We start from the raw sequence: 24,742 nt of genomic DNA on the forward strand, positions 1-24,742 counted from the left end.
CAACTGGCATGTCACTTGTGATGGTGGTGGGACAGGGGAAAAGCAGAAGATAGTCCTGGGACTGGTAAGCACTCTTGCTGAAGAAACACAGCCGATGTTTCCCTACTAGAACATTGTTTTCCTGTTTTCTAATTACACTTGTGGCCTAATGAGTTCTATGAGTTTGACTGACCAGTTGAACCTAAGACCACTGACAGGGGTGTTCTAATGTTTATGTAAATAATTACCAAGTATTGAGGTTGATACTAATCAAAGTTTATGTACAAAGTGTTATAGAAACATGCTAATCAAGGTTTATGTACAAAGTGTTATAGGAATTTCTGCTCCAAGAGTTCTGGCTGAAGGTTGGTGTTTGCAAAATTGCGTGGTATGCAATCTAAAGAACTCTCTTCCTCGCACCTGAACTGATTTTCCTGTAATTTCACATCATCATAATTAAAATAAAATTTCATGATTGGAACTCACTAAAGCATAAAATATGAAGTATGTACTCAGTGTATATGCTGAGAGACCAAAAAAAGATCTATAAAGATAATTAAAGAAATAATGACCTGTATCAAATTATAATTTTGATTTTTTTATGGTCTACGTCTTTCTATATATTTTTCTCTTCCCCAAATACATACTCAAAACTACCTCATACAAATAATTCTAAAGCAGCAAAAACAAGAGACCAGGATGCTAGAATGTGCCCTACATAGACAATATTTCAACTTTACCTGTACTCCTGTATACTATAAGATCCCTATTAGAAATATTATTATAATGACCTAGTTAACTATAGATAATGAGCCTGCCTCCATGACCTGGCCCATAGTTAGTTAACTTTCCTGAATCATTCATTCATTAAATATCTGTTGAGTACCTATCTCACAGGCTAGAGAATGTACTACTCACTAAGGATTCAACAGAAAGAGAACTAAATATGACATGATGGAGTAGGTTCAATGAACTCCATTGGCCTGGAAATCCTGAATACTAAGCAATAATTCACAAGTCCATGTTCACTGAACAGTAATCTATTTAATGGTTATGCTTCTATTTGCTTTTGTGAAAATATTTAAAGATACCATTCAGTGCTGATACATTGTAAAAAAGGCTACAAATACCTGTTGTTTTCTCAAAATCTGTTAATGACTGATTGATAAAGGTGATATTTTAAATACCCCACTTCATTCACTTTGCCTGAGGCTGCTTCCAGATCATCAACAAACTGTCAGAACACATCTGAAGATGTGAGTCTTTGCAGAGGGTAAGGACCTAGAATTGGTGACTGTTCCATAATCCTATTTGTCTAAAATACAGGTAAATTTTAGTCACAAAATTCTGATCCAAAGGCTTCCCTGGTGTCCCTTCTGCAATACACTTTGGGGTCTGAGAAGTTGGGTGTCACTTGGGTCCAGGGTCCCTTTGCACTCTGAGAAAGAAGTCCTAAAGTAAAGATAAGTAGCTCAAACACCTTATATTTACTTAGCTGTCATCATTTCAGCTTAGCTACACCAAGCAACTACCAGCTCTTCTGCTTACTGAGAGCTCTTCCCCATCCTCCTTGCACAGTCCATCAGAGCCATTTCCTCACACACTGGAAGGTTCTCAACATCATAGAAGTATGAGACCCACAATTAAGGAATGCCTCCCTCCAAAACATATAATTTATCATAACCTCAAATTTAGCATATACATATGTGATTTAGAAAGAACATGAGATGGGTTTTTACTATGATCATATTTGCTCTAGTTTATGACCAGGGGGGTGGCAAACATTTTCTATAATTGGCTACTAGTAAATATTTTAGGATTTACAGAGTCACACAGAGTCTCTGTCACATGCCCCCCCCCCCCAAACCCTTTGAAAACATTAAAAGCCATTCTTAGCTACAGAGTCAGTGGCAGATCGGACCTGCCGTCCGTAGTTTGCCGACCTGTGCTTTCTAGGCATGAAGGGTAAATGCAGTCAAAGCCACTTATGCCTTCTTGGGAACCAAGAAACATGCTTCTACCTTTTCTACCCCTTAGTGTGGATACTGAGTGCTGTTTCATGTAAATTAATCAAATCAACAAAAATAATGTATAAGAATTTTCATTTGAAAGAATGCTTAATTCTATTTGCAGTTTAGACATCAAATCAATGAAGGTGGTAAGGATCACTGCTTTATTATTTGCCAGGTAGTTTTACCTAGTTTCTCACATTTAATTTGATCTCTCCAATAATCTTGCACTACATGGACTTTTGTCCCTATTTTATAAGTAAGGAAACTGAGATTCTTATGGGTGACCACCAAGGTAATGCAGCCAGTTTACTGAAAAAGAACTTGAAAGCAGATCGCCTGACACCAAGTCCTAGTATTTCCATAGAGTAAATGCAAAATATATTTATGGGAGACCATGCACGCAACCTCAGGCGTATACACACTTAGCAGGACCAGAACAAAGTAATGATGATTTGAGGACTCTTCTTAGATAAAAGCTCAGAAGTTGTGCCTTTGAAGCTATGTGGATCACTGCCCACAGGTTCTTTTTAACAGGGTGCCTTAATTATTAGGTTTCCTAACTAAGCAAGTAAGAAAGATATCAACAAATGATCCCACCACTAATGAAATTACTGCCAACTCAAGCGTCCCTGTCCTTTTCAGTGCCAGAACTTTATGTCTCCGTGTAAACATAAAATGCAAACAAACAATACAAGGCATTTCAAGCAAATCAATTGCCTAATGAACTTTCAAAAGACACAAGATTTTATTCAATCAATGAACTTAATATTGGAGAATAGCTTCCATCACACTGAAAGCCGTTGTTGAAAGAGGAGCCAGAAGAGCGAGATTTAGTAAAAATGGAACGAGGCTGGCGACATGACAGTGGCTTTAAATGAGAATGATTTGTCAATAAAATGATTCCAAATGGCCCTTGGAAAAACCAATAGAGATTTTTTACAAACTGAATCCATTTATGACTCTACTAAAATTCAAATTTCATAATATTACAGAAAAACTACAACTTTAAACATGATTCATTTTTTGTTTGATGTAAGAATGGCTATAGCTGCATGTTCTGCTGGATAATAAACTACATGTATTTTCATCATTTTAGTTTTATTGTTAAAATAAAACACCATTTGCATCGTTCACTGCAAGGCTAGTTACAATTTAAGTGGATTCCTTTTTAATGTTTTCTCTCACCAATACTCATTTATCCCAATAATGAGTCCCTCCTGCACGGCTTCTCCAAACCAAGAAGCTCGCAGATTAAGTGAGAGAATAAGGAACTTGCTCCCCTCTCTTGAGGGCAGCAGCAGCCAGAGGTTGCGTCGCCGCCATGTCCACGATTGGCTTCTACCTTGACCTTCAGTGTATATTCCATGCAAGTCCCTTTCCATGTCCTAAACGCTTTTTGCTCAAGTCACTAGAATGCATGAGCTGTTTAAACCAGAAGTCATCAAAGTGATATTTTCCCATGCCTACAACATGATAATACAAAATGTGAGGCCTTCCATTGCATGTTCACCATCAGTAAGGTTTCCCTTGCCATATCCATGCAGTTTCCTAAGTCCAGGATAAGAATCTTATTTCCTTAGCCGACACATGACTTGCTTTGGCTAGCTGTGAGAAACACTTAGAGACACAGGGCAGCCCGTGGCTGGAGGCCATATGTCTGGTTTTCTTTATTAAAGTTAGTCATTGGGACATAGAGAAACTCCTTTCAATACCCCAAGAGGAGACAGACGTGTGTTCATAGAATCGTGATATTTAAGAACTAGGGTCACATTCCTTCTTATCTAGTATCTAAACATCTTAAAATATAAAAGAAAACATTATGTTTTAAACCTACTAAAGTTTTATTTTAACATTCAGATTGATTCAATTTTTCAGGCTCCAAAACACAAGAAAAAGAAAACGACTGTATTGACACTCAAACATCGTATGTTAAAGCATTTATTTGTAGTTTTCTTCATTATCTTCCCTATTGAACAGCTCCAGAAAGTGTATAGTTATAGGCAATAATCTCAGATATGAAAAGTCCTCATGGCAAAATTAACTAACATTCTCTCATCAGTGAGAATTTTCCAACTCACCCCCGGCCCCCATGCCCTTTATCAACACTTTTCCTCCTTCAGGTGGCAGATCAGTGAGATCACGCAATTGTGTCCTTTCAACATTTTGACCACTTTCCTGTCCAGTGCCCATCACCGGGACAGCAGGTGGACAACTAGGAAGGCAATCACAGGCCAGTTAAATCATAATGAGGTAAGAAACTGTGACGGGTGGAAAAGAGATTAAATTGATTAGTCGGAAGAGGCACTGTTGGAAGTTGTATGTGTTCGATAACCGTCAGTCAATAGCTCAGACAATCATAAAACTGTGTCCTTTTCAAAGGAAGAAAAGTGAAATGACTTGGCAAACATTTTCTTTTCCTCTCCCTCTGCCACTTTAAAATGGAAGAATTCTGGATCCTTGCTGTTAACCAAATGGCATTTACAGCTCTCAGTTGGCATGGGGCAGCTGAGAATCTAAAACGAGGAATGCTTATTCCATTTCCATTTCCATGGAAACCAGTCACCAACTGGTGAAAATAAGGTAGATCAAATTTTGAACAAGAATGTTGAAATAATCACTGTTTTAAAACTTTTCTCTTGCATCAGGATGGAGAGCATAGTGTAATCTCAGGAACACAAAGATGTCTGTGTGGATAGCAACTCACCACTGTTTTTTTGTTGTAGTTCTTCCTAATCACAATAATTACTGTAGTCACATGAGGTTTTGGTTTGGAGAACGAATTAGTATAAATCCAATAAATATATCATACAGTAAAGTATGAAAATTAAATGAGGTTTTAAGAGATTTTGTCAAGGAAACCTTGGAGTAATCAAGGAAACTGAAGAACTCCTTTCAAAATTTAAGATGATGTTTCTCTTCTTCTATGTTCTCTTAGCAGATGCATGAGGAAAAAGGTGGTTTCCACAGACTGGGTGGACTATGATTTTTCTTGACCAGACTTAGAAGGAGTATTCCATTTTTGAAACTCTACTGTGAAAATCCGACTTTGAAAAGGCCACTGCAATCACCAATTATTACAGAGTGGAGATGACCTCTGTAGCTCTTAGATCCATTTACCTTTCCAAGAGAATTTCAGACCCACGCCCTCCCCTGCCAAAAAGAAGCCAGATGCCAAGTCCACTGTTTGCACATTTAGAATGTAAATGTTATGAATTGGGTGGAAATACTTTCCCGCCAAAAAATAACAGCATGAAAAGTACCAGTGATTCATTTCACTTGTGGCTCGGTCACTAGGCACTGCTGATGACAAAATCTCTAAGTTAGCTCTAATGCCTTGAGTTATCACACAGGCTACTAGAGCCTATAGTATCCTGAACATTCAGGATGCATTATATGCAATTCTCACAGCAAAATGCAAGTAGCTATTTTTGTCTCCATTTTATATACAAGAGACAATGAAGTCTCCCAGTGGCAAAAGAGACTTACCCCAAGTTATTCCTATTACCATGTAGTTTAATTCCCCATATTAGGCTTTCACATTAGCAGTCATCCTGCTCAGACACACTTCCCTATTTCTAGCTTCTAACCCCAATTCAAAAAATACCACTATGTCCATTTCCCCTCTTGTTAATTCTAATCTCCTCTTATTAGAAAAAGATAAACACATGAAGAAATGTCTGACCTCAATCATGGCTTTTTTTTGAGTATGCACAACTCACTTGATTATTTCTAATTTCTCAGCTCAATTCTAAATCTGAAGTTGTTCCTTAAGTTGGCCCAATTATTTCTGATTTGTTTTTCCTATGTATGCAACCTATTTAAAAAGTTTGACCTTGATTTTTAAGATCAACATTATAGTTAATAAATCAGAATACAATAATATGGAAGAAAAGTGTGTGTAGATGTATGAAATAGAAAGAGAGGAAGATGGATTTTCTTTAGATTTCAAATCACTCCAGGAATTTTCTCCGAAGTTTTGCTAATCAGTAGTTATATGTGCATGGCCCATTTTCTCCTTTTTATCCTCAAATTACTTAGTGAAAACAATTTTTTTAAAGCCTACACTACTTGATTTATATTCTTATTTCAAGAAAGCCCAGCGTATAATACCTGGAAAAAAAAACCCCACCTAAATCAAAGGATAATTCATTTACAATTTCCTTTCTGATGGCTAAGAATAAGAATCAGTTGATGTTAATGAACACAGCCCCACGGAACTTACAATGTAAACTGTACTCTGTTTTTCAGAGTTTAAATGGAAGCTTCTTCATTTTAGCTATGGAAAATACTCCCAAAAAGTAGTCAGTATAAAGGAAAGGTTTTTCCGCCCTGTTACTGAAACAGTTATTTACGTAATCACTTATTGAGTGCCTGCTATTTACTGGTCTCCAGCATGAATGAAGCATGCTATTGTCAGACCACTGTAAAAAATAATTAGTTAAAGCTAGAGTGTGAGTCAAGTGGTGAGGCTAAAAGACAGTGGACATAGTATGAAATTTTTGCAAACATATAAAGAGTTTGGACTTGGTCATAAAGGGTTGGAAGACAAGAGGAAAAATCTGTTTAGATTTGAGTTTTTTGATAAAGGAAGAGCTCCAGGGAAAAAAAGAACATTCTGGCTTTTCTTCATATAAAAAAGAAAAAACCCCAAAATTACTCATAAGATGCCTTTTATTCCATAGCACGTAAGGAGCTCACTGATAACCAAGACACTTTCAGCATCACAGGCATTCTCTCAGGAATGATTGCTCCCTTTCACCAGTCCTTTTCCAAGACCCAGGACAAATGCTACCGCCTCCAGGAGCCTTCCCCAGGATTTCTGCCTGGCTCCAGTGACAGCTTGTCTGAGCCCTAGTCCTACGGTCTGTAGCACCGGTTTACAATGGTTTGTTTTGTTTTGTATCACCAGAACATTTTACTTCAAATCTAATTTAAGGAGAAATCCCATCATCTAAAATAATTGTAGCCAAGCCGGGCGTGGCTCAGCGGTTGAGCGTCGACCTGGGATCCAGGTGATCAGGGTTCGATTCCCGGTCAGGGCACATGCCGGGTTGTGGGCTTGGTCAATGACTCTCTCATCATTGATGTTTCTGTCTCTCTCTCTCCCTCTCCTTTCCTCGCTCTGAAATCAATAAAGATATATTTAAATAATAATAATAATAATTTAAAAATAGATTTTTAAGAGGGTTTATCTGTGGAAGAGGGAGCTACACCCATTCCACACAGCCTCCTGAGTGATGCCTGGGCAGTCAGATCCATCAGCAGACTCTACGGTTCCACAAAACACTACTGGGAAACCAGCAGTCTCCAAATCACATCCTGCTGAATAGTTTCCTTTAATTGTTGTACTGTATTAGTTAAGTGATGGATCAAATGTTCATTTTCTACATGCTGTAAGAATGTCACCAGTTTCATTTTTAAGTGCCATTCCCTAGTTGGTATTCAAAAAGTCTTTCCTGAATGAAACTATATTCCATAACATAAGCACTAAACTCTCATAAACTACAATCATTTCCATGGGTTAAAACATGTCTATTGCTTATGAACAATATATAGTCAAGTGCTGCTTAATGATGGGCTATAATCTGAGAAACGTATTTTTAGGCGATTAGTTTATGAAATCATCACAGAGTGCAGTTACACAGTCCTGGACGGTGTAGCCAACGGCTGCTGGACTACCAGCCAGTACAAAACAATGTTATTATACAAAACAACGCAGGATCAAGTCAAGCATGAGAGAACATGAGGCAATTGTGAGGTATGGTAAACACAATATGTATGAGGTGGCTGCTGGCGGAACACGGCATACTATTTTACAGAAAATTTTTATATCAGTAAAAAGAGTACACTGTAAAATAATGATTAAAAGTATGGTATAGTAAATACATAAACTAGTAATATAGTTGTTGACTATCATTACCCAGTATTACGCACTGTACATATATTGTATGTGCTATATTTGCATTTGACTGGCAGCACGGTTGGTCTGTTTACGCCATGACCACAAACATGGGCCATGCATTGCGCTGGGGCGTTGACAGCTGTGACATGAGTAGGCAGTAGGAGTTTTCAGCTCCACTGTAATCTTACAGGGCCACCATCATATGTGCCGTCTGTTGTTGACCGAAATGTCCTTATGACAGTATTCAAAAGAAGAGCATTTAACATCGTGCCTGTTCCAAATGAGAGTGTCTTAGGTGATACAAAGAGCAGAGTCGGGAAGCCAGGTTCACTTTGGTAAGCTAAGCGAACCTGCTGTGAATTTTGCTTTCTTCCTCTGGAAAGAGAGGTCTAATAATTTTTACTTTCAGGTTCTTTCCTGTAACTAAGTAAAGCACAACAGTGGTTTACTGAAAGGATAGGGGGAAGCCCAGAATTGTGGGAGCACAGTATATGCAAGGTGGAGCCTAAGGATTGAGAAAAACACCTAGCTTCCCTATAAGTAAAGACCTGCTGAGAGGGAGAGGGAGAACACAGGCAGTGAGACAGAACCTGGCTTCTCCTGTCACTAACCTGCACAAGTGCTACCTTCATTCATTTATCTATCTATCAATCATCTATCTATCTATCATCTATCTATCTATCTATCTATCTATCTATCTATCTATCTATCTATCTATCATCATCTATCTATCTATCATCTATCTATCTATCTATCTATCTATCTATCTATCTATCTATCTATCATCTATCTATCTATCTATCTATCTATCTATCTATCATCATCATTATTTATCTATTTAATTTTTAAAATCCTAACCTGAGGATATTTTTTCCACTGCTTTTCAGAAAGAGTGGAGGGGGGGGGGGAGAGAGAGAGAGAGAGAAACATCGATGTGAGAGAGACACATCAACTGGTTGCCTCCCGCACATGCCCCAACCAGGGCCGGGGATCGAGCCTGCAACCGAGGTACATGCCCTTGGCCAGAATCGAACCTGGGACCCTTCAGTCCAGAGGCTGACGCTCTAACCATGAGCCAAACTGGCCAGGGCTATGCTGCTGGTTTTCAGAATCTGGACCATAAGGCTTATGTCACAGACTAGAGCAAGGGAGGGTGAACAAGTTAATAGTACCTGGCATTTTCGGCCACCACGCTGGAGTAGTCTTGGCTCTCCACCCAGACTCCCAAGACAGGTATTCCTTACACATGGAAAAGAATTCAGATCCTGGGGGACTAGAGATCTATCTACTACCTATCTGACATGAACTTTTACAAGTCAAGTGAGAATATATGTAAAAATGCTTCGTGAATTCTAAAGTTCTAGATAAATTATTATTCTTAGTCAATGGCTCCTCTGTATTTGAGAAGGTGAGATCTGAGATGACTTGGAGGGACTAAGGCCAGTCAAGGGAACCAGAAAACCTGCTCCTTTCCCTCATTCTCTCATGGAAAACCTATTCTGACCCCGCTGAACTCTATTTAGACTTTGTTGAGTTTATAGCCCAAGGCAAGAACAGCCAAGGTTTCTTTGGGGAACAAAGCTGTTCTCCACTCTGCTACCCAAATCATGTACCAAGCTTCTCAAAGCTATACGAGTGTTCACAGGAAAACCAAATAAGCAGCTCTTGTATACTGAGTTTTAAAAATTATGACAACAACATAGCAATAACTTTTCAAGTATGAACAACACATAGTGTTTGTCCAGGTATCAGCATAAGCGTGCTTTCATAGGATATTGCTCAAAACATTCTCTCAGTGTAATCATTCACTTTTATTTAATAACTTATCTAGTAGTTACTTGGGTCTCCCTCCCCCTTACACATTTTCCCGTTTCACTCCAAATATATGTGGGAAATCTGTATGTGTTATATTCATACAGATTTCAGAAACCTACAAATCTCAGGAAAACGTGTATTAAGATATGAGTAGCATCGTCAACAAAATTTACTCCCTTAAGCATCAGAATAAACAATACCTCCCTAATCAAAGACAAGGTAAAACCACAACAGATATGAAGTTATGAGTATTCTGTTTCAACCAGGATGAATTAAACATGAGTTAGTGTCCCTCGTAACTGAAATAAGTTTTACAATGGAGATTCTAACAGAAGCTCATAGAAACACAACGGGGAAATTAGAGAATGACAAATGGAATCATCTGATATAAAAACAGTATGTATGACCATAATATAAAAGAAAGAACATTCATGTAACTTGCAATGGCCAATCTGAATGCCTTCTCATATGTGCATTGGAGCTGCAAGGATTTCAACAAATACGAGTGAACACTCCTACAAACACAGCAATGGGGAAAAATGGGTATTGGCCCCATATATGCAAGTTGTAGAATGTAGTTCCACCAAAATAATGCCACTAGTATTAGTCCCCATAGAGGGCTGAAATTTGACACTCCTATGTGTTGCCAAAGATGGGTGGATAAAAGGTAGAAAAAAAAAATCAAGTGTTTTTGTTTCAAATATTTCCCACTCTTTGAAAAGCATTAAAGGAACTTGTCATTCTTTTAGGAAGAAAATAAATTTTATGAGAGAGTCATATATCCAATACAATTAACAACACAAGTCACAATTAAAGCTGCTGGACAACTCGAGTTCTAGTCAGGTCACCTAGTATAAACTACGTAAACTGGTGCCAGGGTGGGCAATTGCTAGACACAGATGTGTGCTTCTTTCTCTGCTTGATGACAACACAGGCTAGAACCTATGGGAAGATCAAGGGATCAGGATGGTGGAAAAAGAAAGGGATCTGTGACAACCTGATACTCGGGCTGCGGGTTGGGGAGAAAATGAGAGTCTATATTTGGTAATTGGGACAGGCGTGGAAGGGGTTGAGCAGGGATCCTGGAAAAATCACAAACAGACCCCTGCTTATCTCTGAGTTATTTCCAGTGTTCTATAGGCAAGAGGATTCACCACAAATCCCCAAAGCAGGACACAAGACTATAAACCCTTCTTAGGGTAGGAGATTTCTGATGCCCATAGGCTCTCCTTGGGTGCAGTCTTTTCCTCCTACAGAGAAACTTTCTTTCACAGCCCACATTTCCAGAGCACTCTCAAGGGTTGTCACTTAAGTGCAAAAACACTAGAAAGCATCTTAGTTTATATCATTCCAACCTCAAACAGTCCATTTCTCCATGTAGAGAAACGTGAAAGCTACCTGCCCTCTAAGACTTAGACTAAAACTTCATCTTATTACTTCATTATTATCACCCTTAATAATACGATTAATAACATTCATACCTGTGGCACACTTACATAGTTTCCAAAACATTATGACCAACTGGTATTCATTCAAATTTAATTAAAAAACAAACAAACCTGTGAATACATACTAGAATTGTTTGAGAACAGACACCAAAGTTCCAGCTTTCCCACGCCAACCACTGATCAGACCATACCTGAAGCCTCCCCCGACTTTTTTTTTTTTTTCAACTATAAAGCTTTTCCAGTCCTGTGCCTGCCTTCAAGTGATGGTAGCTAACTCCACTGCTAGAGTAAACTCTGACAAATAGCCTCTAGTCTCATTTGGATGGCCTTCATTTATTTCCACAGGACAATATGGTGAAGTCAGATCTATATAATCATTTTCTGTAACAAATGATAATTGTTACTCGTTCAAAGTCACATGGACATAAGATGTTAGCAGGCCTTGTGGACCAACCCCCACTCTCTGGAGAGACAAGGCCCTGCGTACCAGCACTTGGTAGCCAGGCTACTTGTGTGTGTATTGATCAGTGGGGCAGCAGTCTGGTATTACAGTTCTTCTGTGGTAGTCAACTTACTGAAGCATGTGCTCAACACAGGAATTAATTTCTCATCTACTTGACCACAGATTAACTTAGCTATGCAGGTAAATAGATGGCATGGGAACAATGAGCTCACATTCTGACTGCCACTCAGTGACATCAGGAGCTTTACTTCACCTCTCTCTCTAGGCTTTATCTCTGAATGTGGGTTCTTGTGAGCAGTAATGACACAACATCCAGATATGCTAATTTTATCAGCAGTTGTTTACACTGCATTCAAATATAGTGAAATAGCAACCCAGTAGTAGACTTACAGATGTTTTGGTTGTTTAAGTTAAACAGGGGCACAGAGGCTGATGTGGCAAGGAAGGCTCTGGTAAGATTGCTTCTCCAAGGCCACACAGAGAGCTAACAGGCCTGGCACCTGGTCTCATGGGAAAGCAGAGCACTGTTTCCTATATCACTTAGCTTTCTTTGGTGACCTACTCTATGAGAACTAGTCAAATATGTTCTGATCTAAAGGACCTATTTTCTACCTGTCCACTAAATGAAATGCACATCTACCACTGATATGAAACACATGCACTTATCTTAAGTATGCTGGAACAACAGGCTTCTATTGTAACTAACTGAACTGCTAAAACATAAAAATTTTGACCTGTTAGTGTATAATAACAAAATTCTATCTTTAGTTCTTTAACGTAAAAGGCATTTGATGTGAAGAGAAGGCAAACAATATCTGAATAGCACCTTGATAATGCTAAAATGAGCAATCAGCCAATTTGCAGTTTGATTACATTTTCAGCATGTTTTTCTTCTAGTATCTGTACAGGGGATGAGATACATAAAACCAGGGCTCTGTTTCCCCTCAGTCTGCCTTCTTGTTCAGCATTTAACATGCACGTCCAAGCATCACATTTAAAAAGTCTTGGATGCCTTCCCTAATGCTCTGCAGTAACACAAATAATATACTCCTAGCATTGGCTTCTCAAGGTCTTCCTGCTCTAAATTTTACATATCTCTGGGCATAAGGAAACAAGAGAAAATATAAAGGTCCAAAGTGGAGGTTAGAGGAGAAGATTAAAAGAGCAAGATAAATAAATACACCTGTCTGAAAACCCTGCTCAAATGCCTAATCCATTATTTAAAAAGGATACTTATCTTTTTCCCTTACTGCAATTTCCATCGGCTTTAGAGGCCTCTGGAATTTGTGAGTTTGTTTTTTAAATAAGGGATTTAAATTGAAGCAACTATCAATTATTCATGTCAATAGTGCACTGGGTTAGCATAAATTATACCCAAATATCATTTTAACCTATGGCATCAATCAGACCCTTTATCAAAACTGTTACTGAGAACCCCAAGAGAGCAAGTCCCCAAATCCTGGAGGAGAACACACTGAAACTGACAAAGGGAAGAACAAAGGGGCCTGAAGGCTGGATTTTCAGGATCGTAAGCCCAGAATAATGCTTTATAAAAATGAATCACACTTCAGGTGACAGGTACACAGGAATTCTGGGTTAGATTACCATTTTCTGTATTTATTCAGCTCTCAGAGAATAAACAGCCGCTTGGACAAATCCTATTTACTCATCTAAGTATTTTCTTTCTTAGAGGTGTCTAAACATTTTTTCATTTACCAAAGATACCAGGCTCAAGGACTAACATATCTGTGTCAGTTAAGGGAAAATCAGGAAACAAGGGGCTCCTTTATACTGGCAACATGAGAAAAATTTATTCAAGGGACCCATATAGAGATTTGGGTGGGGTTTGAGGACACCAGTAGGGATAAGGCAGTGCTCCAGACGAGCGACACTGGAACCCCTGGCTTTAAAGAGCCTTGGGGAGGAAGTGGTTCTTGATACCCACAAAAGGCAGCTTTTAGAAGATTAGCCCCAGGGCCCCCTGACAGGACTTACAATCTTTAGGGATGCAGCTAACCCCCAGTGTCCCTACAAGGAGGGAGCAGAGAATAAATACCCCTTCTTTACTCTTGTGCATCCCACTGATCTCCTGCCTGAGCCTTCCGTTGGCCAAACCCAATCAGAACCCAGAAGGCAAGGGAGCCCATTAATGCAGTCCCCAGAGATCAGCTGTCTGGGGTACAGAGCAGGGTGACAGCTTAAGAAAAAGTTATGGAGCACAAAGTCCACTGTATATATCACCTTTTAACAGGTTACTACTTCTGCTGGAACACATTTTGCTAATTCACCTAGATGAGCCAATCAAGGTAGACACTCTATGATTATTGTAAGTAAGACAAAACATTTTATATTGCAAACTAAACTGGAAATCCTCTTCTCAGTATCTGGTCTTGCCTCTCTTATTCCCCACCTTGGTAAATGTTATTGCCTCTACAACAGGAAGGATTTTATAAAAGAAGTAAGTTCACAGGTGCTGGGAAATGTCACTGGAGGGCAGCCAGCTCGGAGGAGGGAGGGTGCAAGCAGGCATCACACATGAGCTTCAGGGGGAGCAGGAAACATGCGGGTGCAGCTGACGAAGGCTGAATACGCGTGGCACATTCAGGGAGCTCCACAAGTCCTGACGGACTAATCAAGAAAATGGGCGGGGGAGGGGTGGATGGGGGCTGTCTCTGGAGAGCTATCACAGAGCAGGACTTCAGTGGTGAGAACTGTCAGGACCTGGTGACTAATGGCTGCTGAGGGGAAGGGAGAGGATGGCTGGCTTCTGGTCTGAGAGAGGCCCTTTCCCACTGTACAACTTTTCATGAGGCCCCAGCACCCAGACAGCCTTCCCAGAATCTAAAAGATACCAAAATTGTTACTTATCTCAATGTATTGAATGCATCATGAATCCATATGATAGAAATGAGTTTTCTAAAATACTCATTGCAGGTTCTTTCATGGACACAAAATCTATGGCTGGACATGAAAAGTGTCACAGCTGTCTGTTCTGTATACATTCAGCGTCAAGTCTGTACATTTGCAGAGACAATGTTACATATATTCATTTGATAATCACTGATGTGGTAACTGCTATGTAGAATATTGTAGATGTTATTTTGCAAAAGGATTAAAGGACAAATTTTGAAAATATTTGGAAAACAAATCAGCCTCTGATAATGGCCCTACTTTTCTTTGGTAGGTTTTTTTCCTGACCGACTTCGCTATAGGGTAATTTTATCTTAACATATTTGGCTAAATCTTGGGGATAAAAAATAATGCTTGTACCTTAAGAAGCATTAAAGTCATAGAGCTATTGATCACAGACCTAAAGTGTGTTTTTTTTCTCTTGTATTGAGTTTAAATATTTCTGTATAATCAGAAAACACTGTCTAAATTCATTGGCTTGGCTTTGGAATGCTACCCCCTGACAAAAGGAATTAGATTCTGGGCCCATACATGGCACACTCAAATGCTACCCCCTCCACCCAAATAAGAGAGGCCACCTACACTTCAGTTTCTGCAACATGGAACATTCTTTTTTTTTTTAAATACATCTTTATTGATTTCAGAGAAAGGAAAGGAGAGGGGGAGAGAGAGATAGAAACATCAATGATTAGAGAGTCACTGATTGGCTGCCGCAACCCGGGCATGTGCCCTGACTGGGAATCGAACCCCCATCGCCTGGATCCTAGGTCGACGCTCAACCGCTGAGCCACGCCCGGCTGTGCAACATGGAACATTCTTAAAACCAGAAATTACGTGTGAAAGGAGACTAAAGAAGCAGAAGAAATGTGCTTCTATCCACCCTGGTTAAATCTTCCTAGAAATAGAGATAACAAAATGAAAAACTCATTCCTTTTAGAAAATGAGCCTTTAACCTATGGGTTGGTTTATTTTGAAAAGGAATTAGATTCTGGGCCCATACATGACACACTCAAACTATAAGGCCATGGTTTCACCTCCCACTAAATACGTGGCTATGCCTTTTAAGCAGCGGGAACATTTAGCAAGAAGCAACCTAGGGAAGGGACACTCTCAGACATCAATAATTCATCTCAGAAATAGGAGTCGTGGTATGAAATGCCAGGAGGCTGTTTCATTTACAGGGAGGCATTTTCTATTTTGAGCCTAGAGCAACGCCGTCAGCTTTATTCAGCAAGCTAATATGAATGGAGGCAAAGCTGAATTGGGGGACCAGTTGTATGGTCTCCCCTAGTAATGCTATTGTTCTAGCATCAGTTATTTAGGTCTGACACACCACCATTTGGAGTCTTGAAAAAGTGACAAGAAAGGGGATTTTTTATAACTTTTGTACATAGGAAGTCATTACCTTCACCCCAAAGCTTTGGCACTAGAAACGTACTCGTGTGAGTCTAAGGGAAATGATTTGCATAAGGTTGTGAAACCCTTCAGGTGTCACAGCTTCGTACTGAGTCGGCTCCCAACGCAAGCCATTAGTCAGTGCCCATGTGCCCTCTATCATTGCACCACTGCACCCCCAGCACTCAGCACAGCGGCATCGTTCACGGAGCGGGGTACGAATGAACACCTGTTGCGTGAATGAACGAATGCAGCCACCTACGAAATCATTTCAAATACGCTCTGAAGACTAGTGGTCAGATCAGACAATGAGGAGGCGCTTGTGTAGTAAATCCCTCAACTTCCTTATTCTGGTGATGATTAGAAATTCCTCTCCTTCACTATCTTCCATCAAATTCAAGGACTCGTGCTCCACGGAGGGAGGTGGGGAAATGGAAGTAATGAAAAGCAGGTTTACTGTAGGCTGAATGCGTCATAGCTCCCAGCCCCTATAGAAGCAGAAAGCCCTAACTAAACCTCCCACCTTGAAAATGAAGACCTCCAAGTCTCAGTTTAAATTTTAAGTGTTCATATGCATATTTATTTTGAGATAATTATAATTTTAACCTATTACTTATCAAGAACTGGATAAAGGAATAAAACACATAATTATAATAACAGCTATAATTATCTAGTACCTATGATGCAGTCAGCAGTATGCTTGGTGTTTTACATACTTTATTGCTACTCCTTAGAAGTATTATGATGCCCATTTTAGAGATTAAAAAAATGTACCAAAGCTCAGAGTAGTTAGGTCCAAAGACTCTGAAGGTAATCAAGGAGAACCAAAGCAAGTCAAGTCTTCTAAACTACAAACCCACTTTTATTTCTCGATGTCAAGTGACCTCTATTCCAACAGAATTATCTGCCTAGGATCCATGCTTACAGGCAGATCCAATCATATCTATAATTATGGTGTAATTAACAGAGAGAATATTTTAATTTTAATCCTAAATGCCTGGATACATGCTTATGGTTGGCAAAAAATAAAAAATAAAAAATCAGGCAGCACTATGAGAGGAGATAAAGGGACATCTGATGCCCAGGTGAGTGCTGACTCTATAAAAGAGAGGTGAGCAGTGCTGGTGTTGCACTCTGAAAATGCCGTATTTCACTCCCAAGACTACAAACACATCTGGAACAATAATCGTGTCCCCTAATAATCAGAATCACAATATATTCAACAAACCGTGGACAGGGCTTAGAATGGTTAAAACAGGACACACCAGAATACCCCAGCGTGGGCAGAACGGCCACCACTCTTCTTAACAAAGGTCTTGGGAAGTGGCCAAGTTTAAAAGAAATCCTCACACAGAATACAGTTTTTAAAAGGCAGACTGTAAAACACTGTCAAAGCCAATACTCAAAGAACTATCTTTATATATAGACCTTGTGGTCAGCAGTGCTAGTCACAGGTCAGACCCACCCTTGAACAGCCACTATCACCACCGAGAGTTCCAATGCAAAAACTCAGCACGTGTAGATTCAGACAGAACTGGACACAGGGCACAATATGTTTTCATTTTCTACCTATAGACCCTCTTGTCCCTCGACAACCGTATAAAGATACTTTGGGTATTAACATGACCTAGACTTTCCTAAGGGATAAATTTAGCTAATGAATATAGTACGGTCAGTTCTGCTATACTGCTTACCTTGAAAACACAAATTTTTTTTATTGAAATACCTAAGCAATCAATCAATCAACAACAGTGACTGATATATTAGAGAATGATTTGAACATAATGTGACATTTGCATTTGTTTATGCACAATTTTGTCCCAGAAACTATAAGTAAATGTAAAAAACACACCTAGTGTCACTAAGCCCTGTACAAATACACAGACCACCACACAGAGCTACCCCCCGCAGGAACACAGTGGTCCACAGGGACCCACATCGGGTGCTGCTGCTTCCCGCGATTTCAGACCACTCGCCTTCCATTTCATAATAATCTGCGATGCTTCCAAAGACCATCCGGCTGGTGTCCTGCACCCTGCTTCATTGTCCCCTTTTTCCCCCCAGCCTATTTTGCAATTTTCTTCTCTATTCTCTGTTCTTTGTAAAAATTTTAATCTTTTTTCCTCTTGCTCTTTTACTTTTGCAATGCTAGTCACAGGTCAGACCAACCCTTGAAAGGCCACGACCCTTCTTAACAAAGGCATGTGAGCAGGAATCGATCTAATGGGCACACACATCCCCGAGCAAATATCAGGTCTTTTTGCAGATAAAGTGTCATAGTGATTGTAGTTTTAGATATTTCTTAACCATTTTACATGGATAAAATTGGGATTGTTTTTAATCATTTTTGTGTGTGTCACTGATCAAGTTTTTGAGTGCTGAGCTCCAACTCCACTTATTAGTCTGTGGTTTTAGATCTTGCAGAGCGCAAGTATTTTTAGGAATGCATATGTCGCATTACAGCAAAATAGATCGTATGCTGATATTTATTAGCGATGATTTTACTAAAGCTTCAAGTTCCTTCCGTGTTTCATGTTAGCTTGCACATTAGGTTAAATACGATAGCTCAAATTATATTCTTTTAAGTGAAATTTGCCATAGCTTTGAACAGTGTAACGTAGACAGCAATGACTGGGTCTGAAAGACAACTTCCCAGTTTAATTTAGTTCCCTTTCTCTTTAGAAAGTTCTAGAAAATTTTAACTACATCAATTTGCATATTAATGCTTACACCACTAAATGTGATCTATAATATTTACTCGGTTGTTAATATTAACAATCAGCATACTTTCCACAGTAAGTTTTTTGAGGCTTCTTGGTAGATGGTAAAAAAAAAAGAAAAAAATCCCATGTACAGCCACAATTATCTAGGTCAGATAGTTTTATCTAAACTTAGTGACTTAATCAAATAATCCTAGCTGAGAAATTTTTCCCTAAGGAAAAACACAGGCTGAAAATAGTATGTAATAAATGGGCACAACACCTCTCTTTGGAACTTCTGCGATCCCAAACTAAAATATGTAAATAAAAATTCACATGATAATATCTGAATCACAGTATTATGCTGGAGGAGCTTTGCAGTAAAAGGAACAAAGTTAATGTGATCTAGAGATTAGAAATATCGATAGCCTTTGAAGAACTTATATCATCGTAAGCAAGAAATACCATTTCCATTTACCTTCTGAAGAGTGCTAAGATAGTCTGCCTTATCGAGCAGATGTGCATTTTCATTTCCTTTCACAAAAACTACTGTACTAACTGGAAAGTGTAACTGTGGTTAAATGGTTTTTTTAAGGCTCTCGACTGCGGAGATAAGAAATGTAATGTGTTCCACACATGGCAAACCATAAGTATTTCAGGTATATTAGTGGAAAATGCCTATATCAGGGAAGAGGAGAGAGGCCTCAAGTACGGTACTCAATCAAATCTGTTGAACTTAACAGAGTACAGTAACTCTTTTGGGGGATTATTTGTTTGCCTCTCCCTTTAGCACCCCATCCCTAAACAAAGGGGTCACAGGTCAATCACCACTTGAAAGGCAATATTCCCCAGTTCTCCTCTCAAAATCTGGAAATATTGAGTCATTTTCTAGAGTATTGTCTCTCTCTCTCTGCAAGGATTCTTACTATATGAACCACTCCTTTTTATTACCTAGAAGCTTCAGTGGAAAAACACTTGTTTATCTTGGAGCAAATTAGAGATCATTTGTTACCAAGGATTTCCAAGTGAAAAAATGTTTCCCTCAGCAAAAGCAAAAAGCCAGGTTCCCTGTCAGTCACACGCCCGCCAGCCTTCACCTGGACCTTACTTGTTCTCGTTGCTCGCGTCATAACGAGGCATTGGGTCCAAGTCATTCCCATTCACGTCACAACTGGCCAGAGCATCCTATGGCCACAGAGGGGAGAGAGAGAAAGGAGACAGATGGTCATTAATTAGCCATTAACCTGCAGGCTCATGCATTCTTAAACACATTTCTGCAAGAGAGTAATTAGATTAAATAATACATTCATGGTTCAGTAGTGTCAGGATGCCTTGTTCAGTAATAATCATTGTCATTTCTCCCCTATCCCCCCTTAGGGAGAAGAAATACTCTCTGCAGACCAAAGTGCCTGGTCGATTCTTGCCAGCACTTTTCTCTTAGACTTAGACCAAGAACTTCCTCTCACTCAATTTCTTCAAATATGTCCTCAATTACCACCTTCTCTGTGAAGTACTCCTGGACTACCTAGAAGCAGAATGATTTATTCTCCGTGGACTCTCTAGCTTTATTTCTTGAGAGTCAAATGCCTTATCATAATTCAAAAATTTTTTAAGATAAAAATCATTCACAAATAATTGGCAGGTCAGTTAAGAGTCGGTATTAGAAATTGATTATATAAGATATCTTAGGATCTCTATTAGGCAATATTTGTCTGGTTTCAGATGTTTTATCTACTATAAAAGAATCTACAATTCAGACTTTTTATTAATATACAATGGCCCTGTACCCCAATCAAATTAATGAACAAAGTTTTATTGTATGTCAAGATTCAAAATGAGGCAAAAATACCTCTGAAAGCAAATTTATATCACTATAGATAGAACTAATTTAGGATGTTTTGAATTTTCTGATGCTTTATCTTAATTCCTGATTTTAGTTTTAGTAAAAGTAAATGTTAACTTTGTTTTCTACCTTTATCAAAGGCTCTGTTTCTAAAAATAACTTATGGTACACAGAGTCCAAAATGTTTGAGAGAATTAAGCAAAATGTGCTTTACATAAAACGGTGGTAAGTCCCCACTTCCCATACACCATAGTGGTCATAAAGCATGGAGTGCAGCTAGTGTAACTTACTTTTACTTAGAAGGAAACAGAGGCCAAGAGAGGTTAAGTAACTTGGCCAGAGGCATGAAGCAAACTCCCTGTGGAACCAAGGCTGTCACCTAGGCCATCTGACACCCCACCCATTGTGCTTCTCTCTCTCTTCACAGCTCTGACATCAGAACTGAGAGTGTGCCAGTTCTGTGTGAAGGAAGGTCCTCATACTCAGAAACGTGGGTGACTGTTGGAGACAGTGGCAGTTTCTCATGTGCCAAGGAAGTGATTTGGAAGTACTGTATTTGCAAAGATAAAATGGAGAGTTTTCAGGTTTGAGTGACAAAAGAAAAATTAATTTAAGAGAAATTGTCATTAAATAAATGAGATTGAACAAATGAGAAACATTAGAGAGAATAGAGGGCCATTTCTGCCCCAATGGTTTCATGAGAAGCATGAAAGGGACTGAAGTTTAAGTGGGAATGGACTGATATCAGTGTTTCTGGGTGGAAATCGTTGTCAACAGAAAAGAAATTAGAGAAGAAGTCAGGAGACATGAGTGTGCATGGGATCCACCGGGAGTTTTTGTGAAGCCGTGACAGGAATCAGAGTTGTTATTTGCAGATAACAGGGAGTCATTGCAGGCTCTTTAGTAACAAAAGAAATATTTTAGGGAGAACACCAAAGTGTCAGAAAACACAAATTTGGAGCAGACACAGAATGGCACACTAGGAGATAATGATGGTACTTTTCACCCAACTTGAGGAGAAGCCCGGGAAGGATAATTCTGGAGAGCAGAAGGCAGAGGGGTCATTGGCACACTTCCAGGCGGTGACTATCACGGTCGTAGAGGGGACCCGGAGGCCCCTGGAGCGGAAGATCCCAGTGTCCGGGAACAGGCTGCCCCTCCCCCCTACATGGGCACTGGGTGTCAAGACCACAGTTTTCAATGAAAGTACTGAGTTTCAGCACTCTCGCTTGTTCTGTGACCTTGGGCTCATCTGATGTCCTCTCTGAGTCCTGGAATTGCGGTGCCTTCTTAAGAAAAAGAATTCACTGAGTCCTAAGGAATACTGGTAGGCTGATCATCACCGTTCTTTAAAAAAGGAGAGAAACAGGCCAACAGAACAACTTGAGAAAAGTTCTAAGTGCACTTTTCTCCATAAGAGAAACAGCGCTGCCTGGCTGTGTGGATGAGCTGTTGAGAAGAGCGGCTGTCGCTGGCAGCAGGTGGTGGTGGTGGTGGGTTTCTGCTACCTTATCACCCGCTGTTTGTCGCTGGAACATCAAAGGCACTCGGGAGCCGAAAGCATTTTCTCAAGCTTCCTGGGCTCTGAGGGCGCATCTCTCACAAGGCAGGCGCAGTACAGAGCCCGGCGGATCTGGACGCCGCCTTTTCAGTATCCCCCCCTTTGACAGTCCCACCACGAGTTCTCTTGTTCCCGAGGAGGCAAGGTGGGGCAGCCACACACACTCACATAGTTCTGCATCAGATCCGGGTGGGTTCTCTCAATGCCGTCGTCCAGGATGGTGACCACGACGTTCTTCCCCGTGTAGCCTCTCTTCCAGGCTCCTTCAATGTTCATGTCCGACTGGCAGGGGTGCGTGTTGTCACTGCAGTGCTAAAGGAGGAAGAACACTGCAGATTACTGCACGGGAAGGTGATGGAGAATTACCTACTTGTTAAGATAATGCACTTGCCCGGCCGGGAGCGGCTCAGAGGTTGAGCGTCGACCTAGGATCCAGGCGATCGGGGTTCGATTCCCGGTCAGGGCACATGCCCGGGTTGCGGGCTCAATCAATGACTCTCTCATCATTGATGTTTCTGTCTCTCTCTCCCTCTCCTTTCCTCTCTCTGAAATCAATAAAGATATATTTAAAAAAAGATAATGCATTAAAAATGGACAGAAATTGGGCGAATTGTTAGAGTAGAAGCATGGATCTCTAGCATGATAACATGGGAAGGCAGGAAGAATAGATGTGGGAAAGGCAAATAAAATCTCTTATGCCATCTCTAACTTGTTTTATTCCACTCATCCTTTGGAAAAACATAATAAACAAGTCTATTTCAACAGCAGAATAACGGATGTACCATTTTATTGTTAGCATGTATTAATGGCACACAAAAAAGCATTGTGGCATTTCATTTATAAATCCACACCAGGTAACTGAAGAACATATACTTTATAATTCCAACCACTGACAAGCCAACCCAGCTACAAATGAGGACCAACTCAGGCAGCTTCAGTAGAGTGTCAGCCAAAGGTGTGCTACTGTTTTTTCAAATCTTTCAATAAATTAGCAATGGCTAATGGCTATTGTACCATAGTTTCTAGTGGGTAGACACTCATTCAGCACTACTTTGATTTTTTTAAAAATCTTCACCCAAGGATATATTTTTATCTATTTCAGAGATAGGGGAAGGGAGTGGGAGAGAGAGTAAAACATCGATGTGACAGAGAAACATCAATCCATTGCCTCCCATATGCACCCCAACTGGGGATTGAACCCAAAACCTGAGCATGTGCCCTGAGCAAATTCCTTATGCTTTGAAGGAATTAAACAGGGTGACAGTATGGTGACTGTTGAGAGGTCTGAGTACACCATCTTAGGTGGGATGGTTGCAAAAAGACTCCAGTCTCTGAGAAAGTGAAATGTGAACTGAGACATGACTGATGAGAAAGAGTTGGTCTGCCCAAGGGCCTAGAGGTCAGTGTCTCGGTACAGGACACAGCAAATGCAATGACCAAAAGATGAGAACAACTTAGCACAATGAAGAGAGAGAAGGAAGGTGGGGTATTGCTGACGCTTATTGAACAAGGGAGAGAATGGCATGGGAGGCAGAGAATCAGAAGGAAAAGTAAGGTCAGACCATCTGGGGCCTTGAAGGAAAAGTAAGGTCAGACCATCTGGGGCCTTGAAGGAAAAGTAAGGTCAGACCATCTGGGGCCTTGTAGCCACAACTTGGCTTTCATCTGAGGTACGACCTAAATGGAAGCTCATCTCTTTCCAACCTTCATCATTCAAAATCAAATGCTAACTAGCAACAGATACCTCTAATACTCCCCAACATGAATTTATTAATTTATTCTCCAAATGAGACTGCCTTTTGTTGAATATTATGAACACGGTTGAGTAGTTTCAAGGATTCATTCTAACAAAGGGTGTACCCATTTTTCAGCACAGATAATATCTGGAAAATAGGGGCTTATATAGTTTATGAACATCTGCACCATTTTCTCACCTTCTTGAGTTGTGTCTGGCACTCGAGGCCCTGCACACATGCACACACATGCACACACACACACATTCATTCTCTCTCCCTCTCTCTAGTACTACTACTACTACAATGATCCAAATTCCACTCTCCCTACAGCTCCCCATGTTTGGGGCATAGCTCAGGACCTAGCCCCGCCCATAAAGCTGCCTCATGTTCTTCAACCTGTTTGTCTGTTTCATCCCTTCCCTGAACTTGGGGACTAACACACACACACGCACTCTGTTCTACACATCCAACCCCTACTCACTGAATTCTATTGAACTGTTGCTGACTATTGAACCTTACGTGTGAGTTTTGTCTTGATTCCAAGCACTTAGAAGACCATGCATTAAACTAAGTCTAACTAGGATTTCAGTAAATATTGGCTGATTGATTACAAGCCAGAAATGCAGGCATAACCTCAACTTTATTTCCAAGTTCACAACTGCTTGCTGCTCTGACCTCATCAGAGATATCTTAGCCAGCTAATGCTTGGTTAACAGAGATGATCATGAAAGAAATAGTATAAATTTCCAAAATGCCTATGTTTTTTCAGACATCTCACTCTGGCTGAGAGTGAGTTTGGGCCTCTCCTCACCAAATGCTTTAATTTAATACAAAGCAAACTGGATAGCTTTCCATTTCATTTTCTTTCTTTTTCCAAACCTGCTCTGGCCACCTGTGGTATCGTTTCTGACATGCAATAATGCTAATGTGGCCAAGAGGTGGGCTGGAGGAAGGAAATGCACAGGAAATGGGTAACCCA

The 24,742-nt window shown here is 40.0% G+C and overlaps 1 protein-coding gene across 2 annotated transcripts in view; it reads right to left on the reverse strand.

Annotated features, from left to right (window-relative positions):
• PCSK5 (proprotein convertase subtilisin/kexin type 5) overlaps window positions 1–24,742 on the reverse strand; it is a 383,530-nt gene that overhangs the window by 249,890 nt on the left and 108,898 nt on the right. For both annotated transcript variants that reach the window (XM_081151682.1, XM_081151681.1), the window contains exons 4-5: window positions 22,196–22,339; window positions 19,732–19,808 (exon numbers count right to left, since the gene is read on the reverse strand). In XM_081151682.1, the coding sequence (XP_081007808.1) occupies window positions 19,732–19,808; window positions 22,196–22,339 (221 nt within the window). The remainder of the gene's footprint in view (window positions 1–19,731; window positions 19,809–22,195; window positions 22,340–24,742) is intronic.

The sequence above is a fragment of the Miniopterus schreibersii genome, assembly GCF_964146895.1.
Source record: "Miniopterus schreibersii genome assembly, chromosome: 11".
Taxonomy (NCBI): domain Eukaryota; kingdom Metazoa; phylum Chordata; class Mammalia; order Chiroptera; family Miniopteridae; genus Miniopterus; species Miniopterus schreibersii.